Here is a 23,313-nt window from a genome sequence, read left to right as displayed (position 1 = left end):
ATTATAGCCAATGTATTAGGCCACGAATGTGGTAGCTTTCGGGCCCAATCTAACCGCTTTTACTCAACATCACACACATCACATGTTCTCTATGTATAGGGGAAAAACACTTTAAATTTAAAAATGTTCGATTAAACACTTTAAACCATCAAAACTCATCTATATAATACATCTAGTACTATTTGCAAACAACTTGTAACCACAAACGTCCAATTTTAAGATGTTAAGGTGTTGTTTGTTTTTGCTCAGAAGCACTTCTCTACCTCTTTTGTCTGCACTGAGAAGAGGGCGCGCAGACGTTGGGCTCTGCAGTGTGTTTGTTTTTCCGAAGACGTTTCATTAAAAAACGTCTGCGTAGCATTGTTACTTCTCACATCTTCAGACCCCCAAAAAAACATCAGACTCCCAAACCCTACCTCTCCATTTCTTCTTCTACATCTCACTCCCAAACCCTACCTCTCCTTCTCTCCATTGTCGCTCCCAGTCGCCGCCACTCCCACGCCGGCCCCACTCCCAGCAGGCCCCACTCCCACGTCGCTGCCACTCCCAGCCGCCGCCACTCCCACGTCACTGCAACCCTAACACCGCCGGCGCTCCACCTCTCCTCTTTGTCCAGGTTTGATACTCCTCCACCACCACCACCATTGCTATAATCTAATTACCTTTTGTTTTAATTTCATAAGTGTGTTAGATTGTTAAAGTTTAGATTGTTAGATTGTTAGTTTGTTGTTAGTTTTGTTGGATTTTGTTAGATTGTTAAAGTTTTAGATTGTTAGATTTTGTTAGTTTTTTGTTAATTTTGTTGGATTTTGTTAGATTGAATATTGTTAATGCTTTGTTGTTGAATAAAGTTTGTAGTGTTTTGTTAATTGTTAAAGGTTTTTGTTAATTTTGTTAGATTTTGATTAGTTTGTAGAAAGTTTAGGTTTGTTGAATATTGTTAATACTTTGTTGTTGAATAAAGTTTGTAGTGTTTTGTTAATTGTTATTAGTTTGTAGAAAGTTTAGGTTTGTTGAATATTATTATTAGTTGTTGTTGAATAAAGTTTGTAGTTTTTGTTAATTGTTAAAGGTTTTTGTTAGTTTTGTTAATTGTTATTAGTTTGTAGAAAGTTTAGGTTTATTAAATATTGTTATTAGTTGTTATTGAATAAAGTTTGTAGTTTTTGTTAATTGTTAAAGGTTTTTTTTAGTTTTGTTAGATTGTTATTAGGTTTGTTGAATATTGTTATTAGTTGTTGTTGAATAAAGTTTGTAGAAAGTTTAGGTTAGATGAATTGTTTCGCGCTACATAATTTTATTAGGAAACAGGGTTTGGACGATGAGTTGTTTACACAATACGATCAACCCAATGTTTCGATTGGAAATAGTCGTGGGCAAATTGATGCTGATGAAGACGAGGTTGAAGCACTTGGCACTGCATCAGATCGGGAATATATGACTCAGTTAAGAGATGAAATTGCTGAGCAGTTAATGCAAAGTACGGAATAAATGATTTAAAAAATGTTTGTGGTATTATGAATATTATTTCAGTGTTGTTGACTATTATTTAAATTTGGATGTTGAAGACCTTTTTTATTTATATTTCAGTTTATATAAATTTTTATTTAAATTTCAGCTTATTTTAGCAGTCTGCAGATGTTAAAAAACAAACAGTCTTCTTGTTGCAGACTGCAGAGTTTTGGTCCACCTTTTCTGCTACAGATGTTGGCAGATGTGGTTTCGCAGACTTCTGACATTTTACCTCTGAAAAACAAACAACACCTAAGTTTTAAAAGAGCAAAAACAAGAACCCATTTTAACTAACAACGCTTCTTGACCCAATGCATAATCGACACACAATCCAAATAAAAAACTCAAATGCGTTGTGTGTATAACAATATATCATGTGTGATTATGGACACACGTAATTACGAAAACATGTTATATGGTTTTTTTATTAGTCGTGTAAAAATTACACAAGTAACGTGATTAATTTATACTTATTGTTTAACTTAGTTACGACAAAATTACACACACCAAAATATCACATAAGAGCATACGTAATAGTTAATGCACCCTTAGGGAACATTTTTCGGCACATCATTATCACCATTTTTTAACAAAAAAACATTACGCATGTGTAATAGATAATGTCCTCCTTCGTTCATTAGACTTTGTGGTGTGGGCTGTATAGGGGTGGCATTGGGGCGTTAAAGCCCCTACATACCACACGCAGAGCTGTATAATGGAGGCGGTATGAGGAGGGATTTATTTGGTTACCGGGGCTTTATAAGGAGAAAATGGTGGGATTAGGGGTTGCTTTCACACATTCTCTCTCTTTCAGGCTATGTGTAGTGGAGATGCTACAAAATGAGGTGTTTTGCGACATGTGACGTTGAGTTTTTGTTTTTTGAGGTGTAACGGTGTTGTAGCTCAACATATATATATATATGCACACATATATATATACCACACACAAACAATTATAATAATAATAAAATCAAAGTGAAGCAGGGCGAGTAATATCTATCGCCACCCCTCTGTCGCTCCATTTATCGCCTGGGGCGGTGTTCCCTTATAAAATCGCCTATTCTCGTCCTATATTATCGCCCCATACATATACCCTTCTACAAACACACATTATGAAAAAGGGCTTTAAAGCCCCGTTTGCTATGTATCGGCGACGTAAAAAGCGTTAAAACCCTTCCATAACACTTAATCTTATCATTATTCAGACACCATATGACTTTATATATATATATATATATATATATATATATATTATCATTCACATGAGCTTTACAATTGTATTGGGTTTGGTATAATTTTAACTTTATAAACTTTGTATTCATTCAAAAATCAAAATAATGTTTTTAATGACTACAACCAAAATACCGTCTTTTAGCATTCAAACCACCTTTGATTTCCATACGTAGATCAACTTACACCTAAAAGAGATCGGACGGCCGATAATAAAAGTTTGACTAGTGAAGGAAACAATTCAAAAAATAATGAAAGATTGTGCTATTTTTAAAGTTTGACCATTGACCAGAAAAAACAGAAAGAAAGTAGATATAGAGAGAGAAAGACGTTATTTAATGTTTGTTTTAGAGAGAGAAAGTAGTAATAAGCAAAATTGTATTTAGAGAAAGAGAAAATATAGATTGATTGCGTGTCGTCTCGCAGTTTCCTCCTCCATTCTATTATTATTATTATTATTATTATTATTATTATTATTGCATTCCAGTGAAGAAAGATAATTTGAGAAAACAAAACTAACAGGCCAGTTATTGTTTGTTGAGCACGATGAATGTGATGCGTAGATTGAAGAGTATTGCTTCTGGCCGTACATCCGTTTCCGATAACACCGTAAGCTTTCTTATTATTTGTTTTGATTTAATTTGATGTGATAAATGTTATTGTGATTCAGTTTGTGTTCAATTGCTAATTCTGTGTGTATATATATATATATATTATATGTGTATGTATATTTATTTGTTTTGTTCATATGCTTTCAAAATGTTTGATTCGGTATCGGTACGATTGAAAATACCGAAACCGAAAATGTGTAAAATGAGTACCGGTGCAGATTGTGTTCATTCGATTGGCACCGGTAATGTAAATACCGAAAATGAATGACTGTATATATGAAATTTTGATCGGTATCGGTATCGGTTTTGGTACCATTGAAAATATCGAAACCGAATGGTAACGACACCGAAAACATGAAAAATGAAAAAAATGAATATAGGTGCCGATTGTGTTCGGTTGGCACCGGTATGCTACCGAAAAATACGTATAATGAAAATGAGTTAAACTATAAACTGAATAACGTAACGATTTTTTCAGTTCGGTACCGGTACTGGTTCACTTGAAAATATCGAAATTGAATGGTACTGATACCGAAAACATGAAAGACGTTCGGTTGGTAGTGGTAAGATCCCAAAAAATGAAAAATACCGAAGACGAGTGAAAACATATTCGAAATATCGTACTGAATTTTTTGGTTTGGTTACGGTGTCATTGAAGATACCGAAACCGAAAACATGAAAAACAAGTACCGGTACCAGGATTTGGTAAAAAAATGCTTATCTGTATTTACGATAATGTTTGTCTCGTTTGGTTATATTTGGTACTGGTACAGTCCTAAATAATGAAAAATAGCGAAAATGAGTGAAACCATATCCCGAATACCATACTGAATTTTTCGGTTCGGTTCCGATATCATTGAAAATACCGATACCGAAAACATGAAAACAAATAGCGGTACCGCGGTATTTGGTAAAAAATATGCTTATTTACGATAATGTTTGAATTGTTTTATTATATTTTTTGGTTGCCCTGATGGTACATAATTTTATAAATATTTGCTGGTCATTGATGCATGTAAGTGACAATGTAACAGTTCATATTCAAATAATTCTTGAGGAAAAAGTTATTTGTTTATTATGTATTATTTGACTTTGATTGAGCTGTTGTTTGATATATCTGGCTATATATCTATAATAATTGATTAGTATTTTAATAATCATCAACATCATAATTTTGTTTATGAACATGTCAATATCTTATGATTGCCTAGATTTCTATGTTTTTTATTTTATTTTAATAATTATCAACATCATTATTTTGTTTACAAGAACCTATGTGACAAGCAATCTTTTAAAACACTCACAACCTGTTTTATATGTTTTTATATGTATATTAACTTGTTGGTTTTGTAGAATGGAGATTCAAGCTTTAAGCGGGTAAAAGAAGAATTCGATAGTCATCCCGGGACCGCTAGGGCTCCGAAGATGTCTGTAAGCACGTCCAATGCTGCTGCTAAACTTGGAAAATATGACTTTGAAAATCTGCACAAAGAAATACATGGAATGAAAATTAAAGAAGATACATCTGATGACAAGGTGATAATTTCATTTAACTATTACCATATCTTAATCGTAAGATTATAGTTTATATATTGTATCGTGAAATGTTTGGATACTTATGTATGGTTTTTAAAATGCAGGATTTTGAGGCGACTCTTGTAAATGGTAATAGTACTGAAGCAGGTCAAGTACTCGTGACTTCAATAGGTGGTCGAAATGGTAAACCAAAGCAGGTAATAATTATTTTGCTTTTGGTTTATATAGTAACTATATATATGTGATGCTGATATGTTATGTGTAAAAATGCATTGTTATCCAGACATTCTCTTACATGGCGGAGCGTGTTGTTGGCACTGGTTCATTTGGTGTGGTCTTTCAGGTAATTAGCATAAACATATGATTTTCATCATTTTATACACATGTACAATTGTTATATATATCAATGTGAACTATATAACAATTTTTTGTTTTTTTTTCAGGCGAAATGCCTTGAAACAGGTGAATCTGTTGCTATAAAGAAGGTTTTACAAGACAAACGATACAAGAATCGAGAACTTCAAATCATGCGTTTGCTAGACCATCCGAACGTTGTTCCAATGAAAAACTGTTTCTATTCAACAACCGACAGAAACGAAGTTTACTTGAATGTTGTCTTGGAATATGTACCTGAAACCGTCTACAGGGTGTCAAGGAACTATGTTAAGATGAACCAGCACGTGCCTATGCTATATGTAAAATTGTACACGTATCAAATATGTCGCGGGCTTAATTACATTCACAATGTAATCGGTGTATGCCGTCGTGATATCAAGCCACACAATTTATTGGTAAGATCTAATAACTTACTTAAAATCGACTGTTTTGTTGGGTTTTAAATATTAATATGTGAATGACTGAATGAAATTGTCGAGTGCAGGTTAATCCACAAACTCAGCAGCTAAAACTATGTGATTTTGGGAGTGCAAAGATGTTGGTACGTTTCTAACTTTCTATAATTGAATTTTTTATGCAATTGAGTACAGATGTGAACGCACCGAATCCGAGCTCGGCCCGTTTTGACTTACGAGAGCTCAGACTCGAGTTTGGCTCGTTTTGAACTCTTTTTAAAGATTGGGCACGATTTGTTAGTCGTTTTTTTTTTTAATTCGAGCTTGGCTTGTTTATTATTTTTCAATGTTTGTAGGGGTATGTATGAAATTGCCCCTATTAATTAAATTATATACATTTTTAATTATTTTTATATTTTGAGAAAAGTCATAAATGGGCCAAAGCTCAGCTCAAGCTTGTTTGCCATTCCTTAAGCGAGCCAACGCTCGAGCTCGGTTATGCAGGGTGAAATTAATACATTGAAGTTCAAAAAAGTTAAAATTAGAAAAAATTAAAATATACACTAGACTCGTTAAGGCTCGGCGAGCCTAAACAATCTGCTGCTTATACATGGTTCGAGCGCAGGTTCGATAACTAAATGAGCTTTGTTTGAGGTCGGGAACTCGGGATCGGCTCGAGCTCGATTAGGCTTTTGGCTCATTTTGAGCTTTTTATTGATTCAATCTTGAGTAGCTTGTAAGCAGCATGGCTCATTCACACTCCTACATTTGAGACCGAATGTTAATATTTGTATTTTGTGTGTGATTCCAGGTACCAGGGGAACCAAATATTTCATATATTTGTTCGAGATATTATAGAGCTCCCGAGTTGATATTTGGAGCAACAGAATACACCAATGCGATTGATATGTGGTCTGCCGGTTGTGTTCTAGCTGAACTTCTTGTTGGACAGGTTGGTACTTAATTATTGAATATTTTAGATTTTACTAAAATCTTTTTATGTTCTATGTTATAATTATATTTAATTATATGTGATATTTCTAAATGCAGCCTCTTTTCCCGGGTGAAAGTGGTGTAGATCAACTTGTGGAGATAATCAAGGTACATAATCTCAACACGTTTATCTTATTTTGTTTATCGAGTCTTTTTTATCTGAATGTCATTCTAACAATAACATTTCTTGTTTTTTAGATTTTGGGAACACCGACATGTGAGGAAATCAAATGCATGAATCCTCATTACACAGACTTTAAGGTGGTGTTTGTTTTTTAAGTGGTAAAATGTCTGCAGTCTGCGAACCACATCTGCAGGGATCTGTGGCAGAAGAGGTGGACCAAACCTCTGCAACATGCAAGAAAAAGACTGTTTGTTTTTTAACGTCTGCAGACTGTTAAAAATTATTTCTGAATGATATAAACAAATAATTCATAAACAAACCGAACCAAACAAACTAATGGTAATCAAACCTATTAAAATTCTTAACAAATCAAATAAAACCACAATTGACATTAATCAACAACCAAAACCTAAATTAATATTAATCAACAACAAAACCTAAACATAAACAAATCAAACCTACTAAAAATGCTTAAAAAAACCAAATATATAAACAAATTTGTGGTCCATTTTCTGGTGAGAACATCACACACATGAACAGAGTTTGTGACACCATCTAACCCTAAAATTGAAACATTTAACCTAATCAATCAATTTGGGGACAATTATACAAACTCAAGTAAACAATCAATCAATGAAGGATGGATGGATGGTTACGGATTCCAGGGACCGGAGACGAAGGTCCACCGCCAACAGCAGTGTCGCCGCCAAATAATATGAGGCAATGGCGCCGCCGAATAATATGAGGCAAGGAACAGCGTGGGAGGCGGGGTTGTGTAGACAGGGCGTAGCAGCGGTGGATGGATGGAAGTGCAGGAGGAAGGTGGCGGAGGAGCGGCGGCGAGGTGGAGCAAGGTGGTGGCGGCTGAATCAAAGGTGGGAAGGGGCTGACGGGATTTGAGGGTTGAAGAAGAAGATGTATAGGTTTTAGGTTTGAGAGAGCTAAGGGAAATAAAAGTTGAGAAGAGGTTAGAAGTAGCATGAACAACACTTCTGGGAGAAGAGGACGGGCAGAGGTTTTTTAATGAAATGTCTTCGGAAAAACAAACACACTGCAGACCACAACGTCTGCGCTTGGTCTGCGCGGCGCAGACAGAAGTGGTCTGGAAGAGCTTTTGAGGAAAAACAAACACCACCTAAGTTCCCACAGATCAAGGCTCATCCATGGCACAAGGTTTGTTCATATTCATTCCCAGAATTTTTAATAATAATAATTTATTTTGGAGTTAAATTCGATGTTGCTCAATGAGGTTTGAGTATTTGACATAAGTAACCATTTTCCTCCAAAGTTTCTTTATTTGTTTCTATTTCAGTCCAAAATCTTCATTTTTTTGGCACTAAAATTGAAACAACTTATGAAACTTTTGGAGGTAAATTAAATAATCAATGTTTTTAATCTTTCGGAGAAAATTGTTATTTTTGTCAAAACCTTAGGAAGCAAAATCGAATTTAACTTGTAAATTTGATTTAGAGGTGTTAAATGTCAATCTCATCCATTTGTTCACAAATGACTTACTAAGTTACTATTATTGAAACACCTTTTATGCCAGCCATTGTTATTATTATTGAAACAAAAAGTTGTTCAAGTCTATGCAGTTAATGCGGTAAAAAATCGTATATCGGGCAAGGACCGATATATCAGTTATCGTGGCGGGATATCGTTAATTTTAATATATATATTTTGTTCGAGATATACATGTATTAACGTAAACATATATAACATTAATAGTAATATCAAAAGTCAAAACTCAAGAGTGTCAATATTTGAAACATGATCTAATCGTAAGCCATGAAATCTTCCTCCAAATACAAATCAACCAAAGCATCCAAAATATCATGGTTAAATATCCGTCAATATCGCCGATAATAGGTTCCACCGACATTTTGACCAATATTTGAATTGATGCTTTACTTTGGGACTGATAACCGATATATCATTGATATTTGACTGATATATTGCCGATACTAACTGCATAGGTTCACAACTCGTTTTGTTACAGTTGCTTTATACCGAATAACTTTGTAGATTAATAAAAAAAATTTACTTTTGGATTTCGTTTTCAGATATTTAAAAAGCACATGCCATCAGAAGCAATCGATCTTGTATCACGAATGCTACAATACTCGCCAAAACTGAGATGCAGCGCTGTAAGTGAATATTATTATTATTTTATATATTGCAGATAATAATTTCCACAATAATCAAACTACTTAATTTATATTTATACATTTTATTATGCAGTTGGAAGCTTGCACTCACCCATTCTTTGATGAGTTAAGAGACCCAACCACAACTCTGCCAGATGGCAAACCACTCCCCGCTTTATTCAACTTCACAGCACAAGGTACGACTGGTTTTGCATATTGTACAAATTTCTGGATCATATTTTTTATAATGATGAAAATAAAATTTACCTTTTTTTTGTTTTTTTTACAGAAATTGCTCATGCAACTCCAGAACTCCTTCAACGGTTGATACCCGAACACGCTCGACAGTAAATGTGACACGTCCTGTCTATAGGCACTTTAGAATTCGGGTTTTTGACTTTTTGCATACTTGCCCATAAGAGTCATATTGTCATGCTAGCGCTTTCTGGCATTTGGTGAGGTGGTAGACGATGACTGGTTTATGATTGAGTGTAAAGAATCTGGAGATTACTTTATATCTTTCGAGTATAGATATGGTGTAACTAAACGATTTGACGGGTTGCTTACAACATGAAAAGTTTAAAAATGAAATTTATTTATTTTATATTTTATGTTATTTATTTTCTAGTATGCACATTAATACATTATACATGTTAAAAGATGTCCAACCCTTTGAAATTACATGTCAAACTGACCTAGTAGGTTAATACATTGAAATACCGGTACCCGTAAGCACCGAATACTGAAACGCTAAAATCTTGGTACCAATACCCATACCGAATAAGCAAGTACTATGAATGTTCTTAAGAGCAAGTTTTATGTAATCTATACTATATATAAAGAAGGGTAAAATAGTTTACAACCCACAAAGCTTTACTTGGATTAAAAACATTCGAAATTCTATACGAAATTGACACATAAATCCACCATAGAACAAACACGAGTAAAAAAAAACATACGAAGTCGCTACCAACATAAGATGACTTAAATCATACGAAGTTACAAGACCAAGTTCAATATTCCAGAAAAAAAACACATATCCGTCGTTGATAAACACAACGTCCCCTCTTGTCATACATCCAAAGTCAATATTTCACAAAAGTCAACGATTGTGACACCTGCAACATCAAACCTTAGTTAAGAATCTGGAGCAACTGTAGTATGCACATGAAAAGATCTCAGAAAGATATGACTAACAAGTGTTTGGAATTGCATAATACAAAAAACAATATTATAGAATATAAAAGCCACCCAGGTAGGCCTGTAAACGAACCGAACGTTCGGTGAACTGTTCACGTTTGGCGGGAAGTTTGTTTATGTTCCTTTATTTAATAAATGAACGAACATGAACAAATTTTTTGTGTTCGTTTACGAACGAACATGAACACATGTTTCGTTCATTTATTTATGTTCGTGAACGTTCATTTATGTCCGTTTATATATGTTCGTTTACATATTAATATAAAATAATTAAATATTATATTGAAGAGTCATCTACTTAATTGTTTTATATATGTTTATTTGTGTTCATTTAAGTGTGTTCGTTTATGTTCATTTGCATTTGTTCATATATGTTCATTTATGTTTTTTTTATCTTTGTTCAGTTATGTTTATTTATGTTCGTTTATGTTTGTGAACTGTTCGTTTAGAACTTAAACAAACGAACAATGAACATGTCCATATTTTAAATAAACGAACACGAACACACAATATGTGTTTGATTAAGTGTTCGTTCGCTTCGTTTACAAGCCTACATCCAAGCTTACTCAACACAAGCTTGCCCCTTATATTTACCAACAAAACAGATTATGAAGCGTAAGTGTTGCCTAGATTATACATATACTCAACAAGAATTTGAATACCACTAATTAGATTATACGTATACAAAGCCAAAACATCATACAAATTTGGTGTCGGTAACGTTTTAGGAAACCGAATCGGAGATGGATGACTTACATGGCGGGTACTTCCTTGTACAAGACAGTTGATCCACACTGTTTTGTCACTGGCCCATCGGGACTCTCAACAGAAGATATAGCTCTCTTTCCAAATGTTTCATTTTCACCTAAAAAAGGTGGTCAAAATGGTACATTTTAGTGCATGTATCTCTATGAATAATCAATGTGTTAAACGTGATTACATTACTACAATAAAATCTGATTACGTGAACAAACGGACTAAAAATGCAATACCCTTATCTGACTCAATCACATTGCCTTGAGGAATTTCACCGCAGTCTGTAATTTTTACCAGTCCAGTAGGTTTTCCCGTATCTGTTCCCAACTGCTCAATCTTTTCAAGTATTCCCATTCCTTCTATTATCCTTCCAACAACAGCATTGCTGCAACCATATAACCGATTAAACAACGATTAATAACAATGACAGGTTAAACAAGGGCTAATAGTATAAATTTATAATCAAATCCACTGCTGAATTATAATGATGCGAATAAGTCATTGTTCTCGATATCACCTCCCTGCAAGCAACAATGAAAAAGTTATTTTACATAAACACCGGGCTCATTTATTATCTGTTTGAAAGAATCCTTCTACGCAAAAGCAGTACCGCACTTTACTTTCATAGTTTAATAAATTAATAAAAAAAACGCCCTGCTTGAGGTGCGCGCATATTATTTATATATGTGTAAACCCTCGGGTGGGCAAAAGTGAAATTGCACTAATTTTGACGTTATTTTACTAATCTCGTGAAAATAACGTTAAAAGTGGCGGAAGGTTAATCAGGCATCATGTGGTGGCGTTGATAGCCGAAAGACGAGGGTACATGCACCAATCAGCCGGTATCCCGATGATTGAGTGCTATGTGCTTTATGTCCAAGGCTTGATGCAAAACTACTATCGAGCCGGGGGTCTCACCGGAAGCAGCCTCTCTATCCCTATGGGGTAGAGGTAAGGCTGTCTACATCTTACCCTCCTCAGACCCTAACATAGCTTTGCTATTGGTTGGATATACTGAGTACGATGATGATGATGATGATAAATTAATAAAAAAAACAACCCTTAAATTGCTAGTGTTTATGCATTTGATTGAGATAAGCATTGATACAAGGAAGCATACTTCAGCGAACATGCGGTCGTGGATAAAGTAGAATACACTTTCTTTGTAATGCAATGGTTTTCCAGTAGTTATTCCAGTTCCCCTCTCCCCTACACATATAATATATGTATATTGTAACTAACTACAATGCAATATCTTATCATATTCATTACTAAACTAAACACGCGCGCGCACACACCTGTGCAGAGTGCTCGAAAATTCTCAGCTGTTTTCGGCATCACGTCCTTATAAAGCTGCAAATATCATATGCAGATTCAATAAACAAACAAACATAGTGCCATATCGAAAATTAACCGACCGACATGATGATACTGACCTCAATTACCAATCTTCCAGCAGCAGTTCCATCAATGGATATATCCATGAACACGAGAGGGTTATCCTTGTTTCTCATCTCTATATCATCCTCCTAAACCATAGAACTAGCAGTATTAGCATATATATATATAAATATATATATATATATATATATAAATATATATATATATATATATATATAAATATATATATATATATGTGTGTGTGTATAGCGGAAAGTAAACGTACAAATTAAATTAACGTGCTAAGTGGGCGAATCAAGTAGTGTAATTATATACAAAAGTAGTGTAATCATGTAATTACATCGTAGTTAATTATAATTACACTATGTTTGTTTATCCCTTTTGCCTTTGACACTTTTAGTTTCTTAGCTCTGGATGCCGTGGACCTTTTGAATAGGGTTCAGAAAGTTGTGCATAGTAACATATCGGCCCATAAGAATTGAAACTTTGTTTTTAGTAGGATTGGGTTTGCTATCTAAAAGGGGGTTGCGGCTCAGCTTGTTGCCCGCTTACATGCCACTTCATTGTAAATCGTTTGGATGTTTCTATGATATTAAAAGAATTACAGATTAAAAAAATATATATATATTAATTACACTAGCTAAATAGCATAATTAGCACGTTAATTTAATTTAATTTGTATTTGATCTAGAAGGAATGGATGTATTTAGGGTAATGAAGGAACGAACATGTGGAATGGATGAGGAAGAAAGATGCGTTTTAGATTCCATGGTTTTGAATTTTGATGTCGATTGGAGTTCAATTTAGGACATGCAAATAACAGAACAGCTATGATTTTGAGTTATAAGAGTATTACAAAGGTTAAAATATCTGTGACCTTTACCAAGAAACTCAGAAAGAATAATAACTTAAATATAATTAAAAACTATAAAAGTAAAACAATTTGCACGATAGATATATATGACAGAACCATGACGATAATTCGAGTTCTGATCTCACCCGGTTTTACTGGCTTCTCGTTGTCGTGTCGTTTAGCGGGCATGTGGGTCAGGTTTTATCCGGGAAATCCCTCAATAGGTGGACCGCTAGGGGCTCCGTCCGTCCGGAATCGTGGCTACCCTTAGCCAATGGGGGCCGCGTACGGAGTACCGGCGTTACTTAGTTGGTCGTTCAAAAAAAAACAATTTGCACAAACGTTTATTGATTATAATAATTCTTATTAACTGGTACTGGTTGATAATAATCTCTATTCATTTTATCGTCACTAGCTGTCCCAAATTTTAAAAAGTTGGTCCTCAATGGTCCCTTGTTGAAAATGACTTAACGGCGTTACACTTTTTCCCGAATTTCAACCTAACATTTTAGGTCAACTGTTGTGAAACTTATCTCGAAAAGACGATCTAAACGACTTGATTTTTGTTAATTGGAAGTTTAAGCACCCTAATTGAAGCATTGTCTCCTCGTTTTGGATGACCCTTTTTAACTAAGGTTTACAACAATTGACTCGTATCCTCATTCCGATTGAAACCCCTAAAACGTTAGTTTGACATTCGAGAAAAAGTATAACGTCGTTAAGTCATTTTTTAACCCGGGGGGGGGGGGGTCAAATTTTTAAAATTTGGGACCGTCAGTGGCGATAAAATGAATAGGTATTATTATCAGTCAATAAGGATTATTAAAATCTAATAAACCTTTGCAAAAATCATAATTTTCTAATACATGGTTATGAGTATATAATTGAGTTCGGGTATGATCGGGTATAACAAAATTGGATGCTGGCCATACCCAGGTCGGATATAGACCGGGTATTTGAATACCCTATTTTCGAGTATTTTTCAGGTATATATTGGGTTTTTTAAGAGGCTGCACTTTTTTTAGGTATTTTTCGGGTAATTTCGGGTATCATCATCATCATCATCATCGTACTCAGTATATCCCACCAATAGCAATGATATGGTAGGGTCTGAGGAGGGTAAGAAAAACACTCATTCAAAAAATGTTTTGGATATATATTTTTTTTTTGGATTTAAAGCACTAGAAAATGTATTGTCAGAATCGTTTACGAGAAGGCTCGTAGGCCCTAACGAATAACAAAATATAAAAACTAATTTTTTAAACGACATTGACGTTATATAACGACAATTACCAAAGAACGATTGGGTCTGGAATTTATGGAATTCAATCAACGGCCGGGCACATATGTTTTTGTTTATTTAAAAAAAGTTTTTCTTTTTAAGAAGTTTAAATTTAACTTGACCAATAGTTTAAATGAATTTTTGACTCTAAAGAATACATACTGAATTCAATATATCATAAGATAATTAAGATCTATATATATTTTATTAAAAAATTAAAATATATGCATTTATATATATTATTTATTTAATATAAAAACCAAAAATCATATTCTTCTTATTATTTGTGGTTGTTGATTCAAGTATACATGCAGCCTAAGAGAACACAATATGGGATTTGTCAAGAAACAGATAATAAGCATATACCTTTAATTATTATCATTTCTCATATTGTTCTAATCACAATAACAGTAACTAACATCAGCAACAGCACAACATGCTTTAGTCGTTTCGATTTTCTTCTAGAGTTCCAATTGGATGTAGATCAGCAGCTATTGGATAACCATTTCCTCCCGGACCGTCTTGAGACCAGCCAGGCGGAAATCTTTGATAAAGAACCTCTCATCGGGCGGGGTTTGATATTGAAAGTTTGAATTTATCGGTGAACCATCTCTTTCTTCAAGCCCAAACCTTGTAACAACTTGGCTTGCCTCTCTAAGACTTAAACCCGTATCACTCACCCTACATAAAAGACAAATCAAGATGCATCTTTCCACTCTTCATACTGTGAACAACGGTCACCATATCCGTGAATGTGTAAGCACAACACGAGTTTCTTGCTTGTTCCCAGATATTTGGGCAGTATGGCTTACCCGAGTATAGGAACCCGGCCTTTTTCGGATCTGATCTGTATACATATTACTTTATTAGACAATATATATACAATCAAGTGTTCAAACAAAATTTGTGTAGACAATATACAAGTGCTCTGTCATATGACTAATGCTTGGTGGTTTTTATATAAGCCCAATAAGTACAAGTCACAACTCACAAGCTGTATAAAACTTTCTTTTTAGCTAAAGCCCAATAAGTACAAGCCATGTGTAGAACTTTTCTTTTACCTAAATCCTAACACGGTTTTTTTTACAAACTGAACCGGTTTGGATTTTGCATGTTTAAACCGGTTTGATTTAAACCGGTTCGGTTTAGAAACCAGTTTAAACATAGAACTAGTCAAACTGATCCAGACTGATTCGGTTTTAAACCAGTTTGATTGTGAAATACCCAAACCGCTATATGAACCGACGGTTTAGTTCGGTTTGAGAACTGGTTTGACAGGAACCAGTTTTAGAAACGAACTCAGTTTTTGTTTAACCGGTTTTTGTACACCTCTAATTTAAACGTTTAGAACATCTTTTTACTATTTAACTATTGTACTCATAATTCTCCTTTTATATAAAACTATACATATGTGTATAATACGACGTTTTTTTTATTATTTTTTATTTTTTTTATGAAACCGGAATGAAATATAAGAATTTTGGTTTTTTTACTTTTTTAAAATTTTTATTATTTTTTGTTTTATGATTTTTTTAAATATTTTTTTAAAGGTGTTTTTAGTGGTCCAAAATGGTTCTTAAATTTCTTAATTTGTAAAGGGTTATCTTAGGATCCTTACCCTGCATGCATGTAGTGTAGGGTAAAAATATAAAGGTTTAAAATCCTATAAAAATTGATTTTAAAATTAAAAAGTTGAGATGAGTTTGGGAGGGGTATAAATAATTAAATACATAAGTCACATACAATTTTTCCCATCTTTAAAAGTCCATAAATTTTTCATAAATTAATATTAAAAAATTGATCACCATAAAAACAAACATTTCGAAAATGAGTATATAATTCGTCGTTTTTATATTTATTTAAAAAGAGCTTAAAAAAGAAACTAGATCATACAGTTTATCAAGGTTGCAAAAGTCGTTAGGCGGACCCTAGGCGGCCGACTGGCCGGGGAGTTGAGTGTACTTGAAGAGTACTCGGGGAGTACTCGGACATGATAAATATAAAGAAAATTAAATATCATAAGTTTACTAATATTTATAACAAAATAGGTGAATATCAATATAAATAAAAGAAATACATTTTTAATTAATAAAATAATTTAAAAGTTACTATTCATTAATTAAAAAAAATGATATTTATTCGTTAATATTATTAAAATACGAATTATGTTTTATTTTTTTTAATCAAAATCGGTCCAAGTTCACCGTTAAGATGTGGTTATAGCTGAGGTTGACCACATTTGATCTATTCTTAGTAACTAGGTGGATTTATAGAAACTCATCTCGACGACATACCTTGTAGCGAGTACTCAGAGAGTACTCGGCCTTGTAATCCAACTTTTACAAGATTGCAATTTATACATGATGTTTTATATTCTTTTCATGGTGTTTTTTTTGGTCATGGCATTTTACCACTTGGCGGTTGGCATCCATTTTATACATAAACATTTTACTATGTCAATATCTATGCATGATGTTTTATCTTTTGACGTCAATTTACACATGATATTTATTGAAAGTTAATCTTTAAACGTGTTATCGAAAAATTTAAAGGGTATAAATAAAAGTATTATATTAAGTTTATTTAGTATGGTAAGAATAATATTAATTATTTAGTTTCCTATAATGCGTTTTATTTGTTTTCTAAGTTAGAGTGTTACTATAAATAGATCTTTAATTAGGGTTCATTTAATTTAAGTGTCAAGAATTATAATAAATCAGATAAATTGTCGATCTTGGTTGAGATCAAACTTTGTGTTCGTGTTCGTGTTCTTGAGCCTAATTTTCCAACAAGGTTAGAAATATCGAGTTTTTGAATTTAACAGGGTGATATGCTAAATCATAAAATGTTAAAAAGATGATAATAATTAGAGTAAATAACAGCCTCTATGGTGGCTACATTCTTTTTATTCATAAAATTTTCAGAAAACTTGGTGATCAAATGAACCAAGAAGGCGAAAAGAAGTCCCTTGATCCGGCACCGGTAGGTTTGATCTACGTCTTATTTTATTATCATATACTGTTTCAATAAATCTTTACACCAAATATATTTGACAATTGCATATTGGAAATTAAGGGGGGGGGGGTCAAATAAACCAAAAACACACTAATTTTTTTTTTTCATTCTTATGATATGTTATTAATCTTTGTCAAAACCAAAAAAGAAATGAAAAATATATATGGAGATTGCGTAAATACATATATGTATTTTGCAAAGTTACATGTATGTATCTCATACGAGATAAATACATGTGAGTTACCAGCTGCGCATATGTATTTTCGCGAACCACATATATATATATTTTTTACTTTTTATAGGTTTGACAAACATTAGTAACATGTAAAAAGAATGAAAAATTAAAATTTAAAAGTTAGTGTTATATGTGTAAAAGTGGTTTTCACAAGTTTTCAAGTATGTATTATATGCGTGTGTGTGTGTGTGCTGATAATGCTAATTGTATGGTTTAGGATGATATAGAGATGAGAAACAAGGATAACCCTCGCGTGTTCATGGATTTATCCATTGATGGAACTGCTGCAGGAAGATTGGTAATTGAGGTCAGTGTCATCATGACGGTCGGTTCATTTTCATTTCACTATGTTTGTTTCTTGAATATGCATTATGAAATCTGCAGCTTTATAAGGACCAGAGGCCTAAAGCAGCTGAGAATTTCCGAGCACTCTGCACAGGTGTGTGTGCACGCGCGCTTAATATTAATAATTATAAAACATATTGCTTTGTGATTACAATATACATATTATATGTGTAGGGGAGATGGGAATTGGAATAACTACTGGAAAACCGCTGCACTACAAAGGAAGTCAAATCTACTATATCCATGACGGCGCCTTCGCTGAAGTATGCTTCCTTGTATCGATGCTTATTTCTATTAAATATGTATACACACACAAACACTTGCAATTTAAGCCAGCCCAAAGTAACTTTTTCTTTGTTGCTTGCAGGGAGTTGATTTTCAGAACAACGACGGTATGCATTTTATTCTTTTTTATTTAAACCTTGTTTTCCAGATTTGTAAAGAGTGACGCTTTGCTTTGCTTGCAGGCAGCGGCGGGGAAAGCATTTATGGAGGATTTTTCAGAGGTACAATCTAAAAAAGATTCTTTTGTTATAAAACTTGTAATAATAATAATAATTACTATTACTATTAGATATATAATAATCCAAATAAAATGTTACTTCCTGCTGTTTTGTAGCTGAAAGATATAAACCGTTGCCTCCTAAGCGCGGTATGCTATACATGGCACACAGCCATTCCAAAAATGGATCTATGTTCATCATTATCTTCAGTCAACTCTCCTTTGTTCGCAGGTATTAGTTTACAAACTCTGATTGATTCACATCATCATTTAATGGGCTTACCTGAGATGAACTGAAACTAAAAGTGTTTTTTAGCCCTTGTTTAACTAGTCATTGTTATCAACCGTTGTTTAACCGATTATATTGCTGAGATATGCTGTTGTTGGATGTGTAATACAAGGAATGGACACTCTTGACAAGATTGAGCCGTTGGGAACACCTAGAGGACAACCTACTCGGCCGGTAATGATTACAGACTGTGGTGAAGTTTCTCAAGGTATTGCGTTTTTAGTTCGTAAAACCTCCTAAATTGATTCATTCACATAATCAGACTTTATTTTTGTTTCTGTGATCATGTTTAACACGTTGATTACTAGGCGAAAAGACAATAACTGGGAAGAGAGCTATGTCTTCTGATGAGAGTTGTGACGGGCCGGTAAAAAAACAACGTGAATCAACATAATCACTTAATCAGGTATATGTTTATGATCTGTTTCCAAACTCTTGGTAGTCATATCTTTCATGAGAACTTTTAAACCGCATACTGCAGTTGCTCGATTTTAAGTGTTTTATATAGGTTGTGGTTTAACAATTACTAATTTGATGTTTCAGGTTTAACCGTTAACTTTTGTGTGAGGTATTAACTTTGGATATATGAGAAGACGGGAGTCACGGGATGTTTTGTTTTTTAACAAAGGATACGTGTTTCCTTTCCTATAATATTAACCTGGTCTCATAACTTCGTATGATTTTAGTCATCTTGTGTTGGTAGCTTAACTTCGTATGATTTAAGTTTTTCTTTTCATTTGTATTTGTTACTTGGTGGATTTTATTTTTTCTCATTATCATATGGAATAACTAATCCAACTAAAGCTTTAGCGACTCCTAAATGAAAGCGGGCTAATCTCGAGCTTTATTTTCACTTCACGATACGAGCTCGGTCCAAAAATCATAGACTCGAGCTCAAGCTTCAAGATATTCCGAGTCAAACTTGACTATTGTTAGGATTGAGCTTGGCTAGTATACAAGAAAGCTTTAAATTGGTTAGCCTCATAATTTAGTGTATAAAAATTTACTAATTAACTTTTATTATTTAATGTTGCCGTATTGATGATCTTAATAGTTGATACGATTTAAAATCGAGTAGAAACAAAATGAAATCAATAAGAACTTGAATTGATAATCTTGAATGTTATGAAGTGTTATAAAGATTTTTTTTGACTATTGTCATCGACCCCGACGTGTTCGTTTGCAGTACGACGCTTTAAACTGACCTAATACATCGATACATATACAAGTCATTTACCATGTTTGCTTACGACGCTTCAAACTGACCTAATAGGCTTATACATTGAAATACCGGTACCCGTAAGCACCGAATACTGAAACACTAAAATCTTGGTACTGATGCCCATACCGAATAAGCAGGCATGAGCATTGAAAAAACAATGTCTTTTAACTAAGATATATATTGTCTTTTGAGAAAAAGAAATTACGTCTTTTATTTGAGAATTTGTACAGATCGCTAGATAATGTTCTTCTCGCTAACTCTTTAAGGCTAACCCCATTCCAAATTCAGTAATAGCTGATCACGAGTCTCACATTACTCAAGCTCAAGCTCGGTTTGAGCATACGATGAAGTGAAAATATAGCTCCATAATGCTTGATTTTATTCAGAGGTCGCTTAAGAGCACAATCTCGGCTTGAGCTCGATTTGGCCACAATTTTCAATCTTGGACAGAAATCGCTAAAGCTTTACTTGGATTAAAAACATTCGAAATTCTATATGAAAATGACACATAAATCCACCATAGAACAAACACGAGTGAAAAAAAACATGCGACGTCACGCTACCAACATAAGATGACTTAAATCATACGAAGTTACTGGACCAAGTTTTATATTCTACAAAAAAAAACGCATATCCTTTGTTGATCATCTTCTCATGCATCCAGAGTCCATACTTAACAAAAGTCAGCGATGACTGTTAAACCTGAAACATCAAACCTCGGTTAAGAAACTGGAGCAACTGCGGTATGCACATGAAAGATCTCAAGAAAGATATGACTATCAAGAGTTTGGAAATGCATAATACAAAAAACAATATTATAGAATTTGAATGCCACCCAAGCTTACTCAACACAAGTTTGCACCTTATATTTACCAACAAAACAGATAATATGAAGCCTAAGTACTGTTGCCTAGATTATACATATACTCAGCAACAATTTGAATACCACTAACTATTATTTTAGATTTACAATTGGTTTATAATTTTTCAAAATATTAAGCTTTCATATCTCTCAACTTTTTAAGCTAAAAAACAAAAATCCAGCACATACATATATGATAGATCATAAACATATACCTTTAATGATTATCCTTACTCCTATTGCTTTATTTACCATAAGAAACTCTAGCATTAGCAACATACTTTAATTTAGTTGTTTTTTTCACTAGGTAGTAAAACCTCTTCTACAAAACAGTTTAAACTAATAACATATCAAACTTTTCAATTGAGTCTATCTAAAACATCATACAAGTTTGGTGTTGAATAACCTTTTAGGAATCCGAATGACACTTTGGGGTTGATTCATGTTTTTTCACTTGTTTTTCCACTAACCCATCGGGACTCTCATCAGAATCAGAAGATATCGCTCTCTTTTCAGCTTTTTTCTTTGTCACCTAAAAAAGATGGTCAAAATGGTACATTTTAGTACGGGTTTTACTATGAATAATCAATGTGTTAAACGTGATTACACTACTTCAATATAATCTGATTATGTGAATGAACGGATTAAAAACGCAATAACCTCTATGATATTGCTTTGAGGAATTTCACCACAGTCTGTAACTTTGACCATCCCAAAAGGTTTTCCTGTATCTGTTGCCTTTTGCTCAATCTTTTCAAGTGTTTCCATTCCTTCTATTACCCTTCCAACAGCAACATAGCCCCTGCAATATAACCGATTAAACAACGGTTAATAACAATGACTAGTTAAACAAGGGCTAATAATATAATTTTATAATCAAGTACACTATTTAATTATAATGATGTGAATAAGTTAGACTTGTAAACTACCAGTCAATATAGAAATGATACTGGAAGACAATAAGGAACCTAGAATCAATCTCCTCCGGGTTATTTGCCATATATAGCATACCACGCTTAGAACATAACTTTATATCATTCTCAGCTACAAAACCACATAAAGTAACTGAATTGGTATAACTTCTGATCTAATAGTAATTATAGGCTATAAAACAAAACTCTATAAATCTTTTTTAAATTGTACCTTTAAAAGTTCCCCCATAAATGCTTTCTCCACCGGTACCTGCGAGCAAACCATCACTCGTTACAAATCTGAAATGTGCTTAAAACAGAATTTAAATGATAAAATACATACCGTCATTGTTTTCGACATCACCTCCCTGCAAGCAACAATGAAAAAGTTAATTTACACAAACACAAGGCACATTTATTATCTGTTTGAAAAAGTTAATCATACTTCAGCGAATGCGTGTTCTTCGATATAGTAGAATACACTTCCTTTATAATGCAACGGTTTTCCAGTAGTTTTTCCGATTCCCATCTCCCCTACACATATATGTAATAAATAATGTATATTGTAATCACAAAGCAAATATGTTATTATTAATACACACACACCTGTGCAGAGTGCACGAAAATTCTCAGCTGCTTTCGGCATCACGTCCTTATAAAGCTGCAAATATCATAATGCAGATTCAAGAAACAAACATATCGAAAATTGATTAACCGACATGAGACATGATGACCCTGACCTCAATTACAAATCTTCCAGCAGCAATTCCATCAATGGATAAATCCATGAACACGCGAGGGTTATCCTTGTTTCCCATCTCTATATCATCCTGAACCATTCGACTAGCAGTATTGTTAGCATAGAGGAAATTTAACGTACACATTTAATTAACTAGCGTGCTAAGTGTATATGTATGTATATTGTAGGTGTGTGTAAAAACATAAATTAAACAGCTCTCGTGTCTTATAAATCCGCCTTAAAACCTAATTATAGAATGTGTACGTAATCAGATGCATGCATGTATTTGTTATGAATGAACGAACCTGTGATGACGACGAGAGTTGCTTTCCAGATTCCATGTCGCAAATTGCGTTTGGGACTTTGTGTCCTTTTTATCATTTTAACAACTTATTTATTTTATTTATATTGTATAATATTTAGTGAATTTAATCCAAGTTTTTAAATGAATAACCGATATTAAATGAAGAAAACCTGAAACCAATGAAACTATTGGTTTATAAAAATCGGTTGTTTAAAAAAGGTTATATAACAATCTGGGCCTTTGTTTTTTTTCTTTTTAATTAATGGTATATAATTATGATAATAATCTTGTAATAAAATAAAATATGAAAGGTTGTTAAGATAATAATCGGTTGATAAAATACAATACGTTAATCCTTAACGTACATCAACGTACGCGAATCCCGTTTTTCATGAATCGATCCATGAAATCACATCCCAACATCTCAGAATCGTCAATACATATCCAATTAAT

The 23,313-nt window shown here is 33.5% G+C and overlaps 3 protein-coding genes across 3 annotated transcripts; 2 read left to right on the top strand and 1 right to left on the bottom strand.

Annotated features, from left to right (window-relative positions):
* Positions 1-3,230: 3,230 nt before the first annotated feature.
* LOC143621145 (shaggy-related protein kinase epsilon-like) lies at positions 3,231-9,541 on the top strand. Its single transcript, XM_077092658.1, has 13 exons — positions 3,231-3,351; positions 4,707-4,889; positions 4,994-5,086; positions 5,173-5,232; positions 5,333-5,680; positions 5,770-5,826; positions 6,492-6,632; positions 6,731-6,781; positions 6,872-6,934; positions 7,938-7,970; positions 8,861-8,944; positions 9,039-9,141; positions 9,234-9,541. Exons 1-13 carry the CDS (start codon positions 3,289-3,291, stop codon positions 9,293-9,295), a joined length of 1,341 nt encoding a protein of 446 aa, XP_076948773.1. The 5' UTR covers positions 3,231-3,288; the 3' UTR covers positions 9,296-9,541.
* An 8,374-nt stretch (positions 9,542-17,915) lies between these two features.
* On the top strand, positions 17,916-19,571 carry LOC143621221 (peptidyl-prolyl cis-trans isomerase CYP19-2-like). Its single transcript, XM_077092724.1, has 9 exons — positions 17,916-17,993; positions 18,071-18,125; positions 18,206-18,294; positions 18,399-18,423; positions 18,499-18,537; positions 18,651-18,765; positions 18,906-19,030; positions 19,131-19,260; positions 19,366-19,571. Exons 1-8 carry the CDS (start codon positions 17,916-17,918, stop codon positions 19,214-19,216), a joined length of 612 nt encoding a protein of 203 aa, XP_076948839.1. The 3' UTR covers positions 19,217-19,260; positions 19,366-19,571.
* A 1,744-nt stretch (positions 19,572-21,315) lies between these two features.
* LOC143621220 (peptidyl-prolyl cis-trans isomerase CYP18-4-like) lies at positions 21,316-22,897 on the bottom strand. Its single transcript, XM_077092723.1, has 8 exons — positions 22,862-22,897; positions 22,567-22,647; positions 22,424-22,478; positions 22,263-22,351; positions 22,161-22,185; positions 21,836-21,950; positions 21,567-21,708; positions 21,316-21,438 (listed from the first exon to the last, which is right to left on the bottom strand). The coding sequence occupies exons 1-8, from the start codon at positions 22,895-22,897 to the stop codon at positions 21,316-21,318; spliced, it is 666 nt and encodes a 221-aa protein (XP_076948838.1).
* Between the last annotated feature and the right edge of the window lie 416 nt (positions 22,898-23,313).

This window comes from Bidens hawaiensis, unplaced genomic scaffold (genome assembly GCF_021521415.1).
Source record: "Bidens hawaiensis isolate Kalapana, Puna unplaced genomic scaffold, B.hawaiensis_p1.1 tig00002772_1, whole genome shotgun sequence".
Lineage (NCBI taxonomy): Eukaryota > Viridiplantae > Streptophyta > Magnoliopsida > Asterales > Asteraceae > Bidens > Bidens hawaiensis.
The sequence above is the reverse complement of the archived record's forward strand: the minus strand, read 5'-3'. Positions and strand labels throughout refer to the sequence as shown.

Coding starts and splice junctions, on each gene's coding strand:
- LOC143621220 (XM_077092723.1), bottom strand. CDS start 22,897: ATGGAATCTGGAAAGCAACTCTCGTCGTCATCACAG. Junction 22,479..22,566: donor GAATTGCTGCTGGAAGATTT/GTAATTGAGGTC, acceptor TGATATTTGCAG/CTTTATAAGGACGTGATGCC. Junction 21,951..22,160: donor TGATGTCGAAAACAATGACG/GTATGTATTTTA, acceptor GTGGTTTTGTAG/CTGAGAATGATATAAAGTTA.
- LOC143621145 (XM_077092658.1), top strand. CDS start 3,289: ATGAATGTGATGCGTAGATTGAAGAGTATTGCTTCTGGCCGTACATCC. Junction 6,782..6,871: donor AACTTGTGGAGATAATCAAG/GTACATAATCTC, acceptor CTTGTTTTTTAG/ATTTTGGGAACACCGACATG. Junction 8,945..9,038: donor CAAAACTGAGATGCAGCGCT/GTAAGTGAATAT, acceptor TTTATTATGCAG/TTGGAAGCTTGCACTCACCC.
- LOC143621221 (XM_077092724.1), top strand. CDS start 17,916: ATGAGAAACAAGGATAACCCTCGCGTGTTCATGGATTTATCCATTGAT. Junction 18,295..18,398: donor ATGACGGCGCCTTCGCTGAA/GTATGCTTCCTT, acceptor TGTTGCTTGCAG/GGAGTTGATTTTCAGAACAA. Junction 19,031..19,130: donor CTGTGGTGAAGTTTCTCAAG/GTATTGCGTTTT, acceptor GTTGATTACTAG/GCGAAAAGACAATAACTGGG.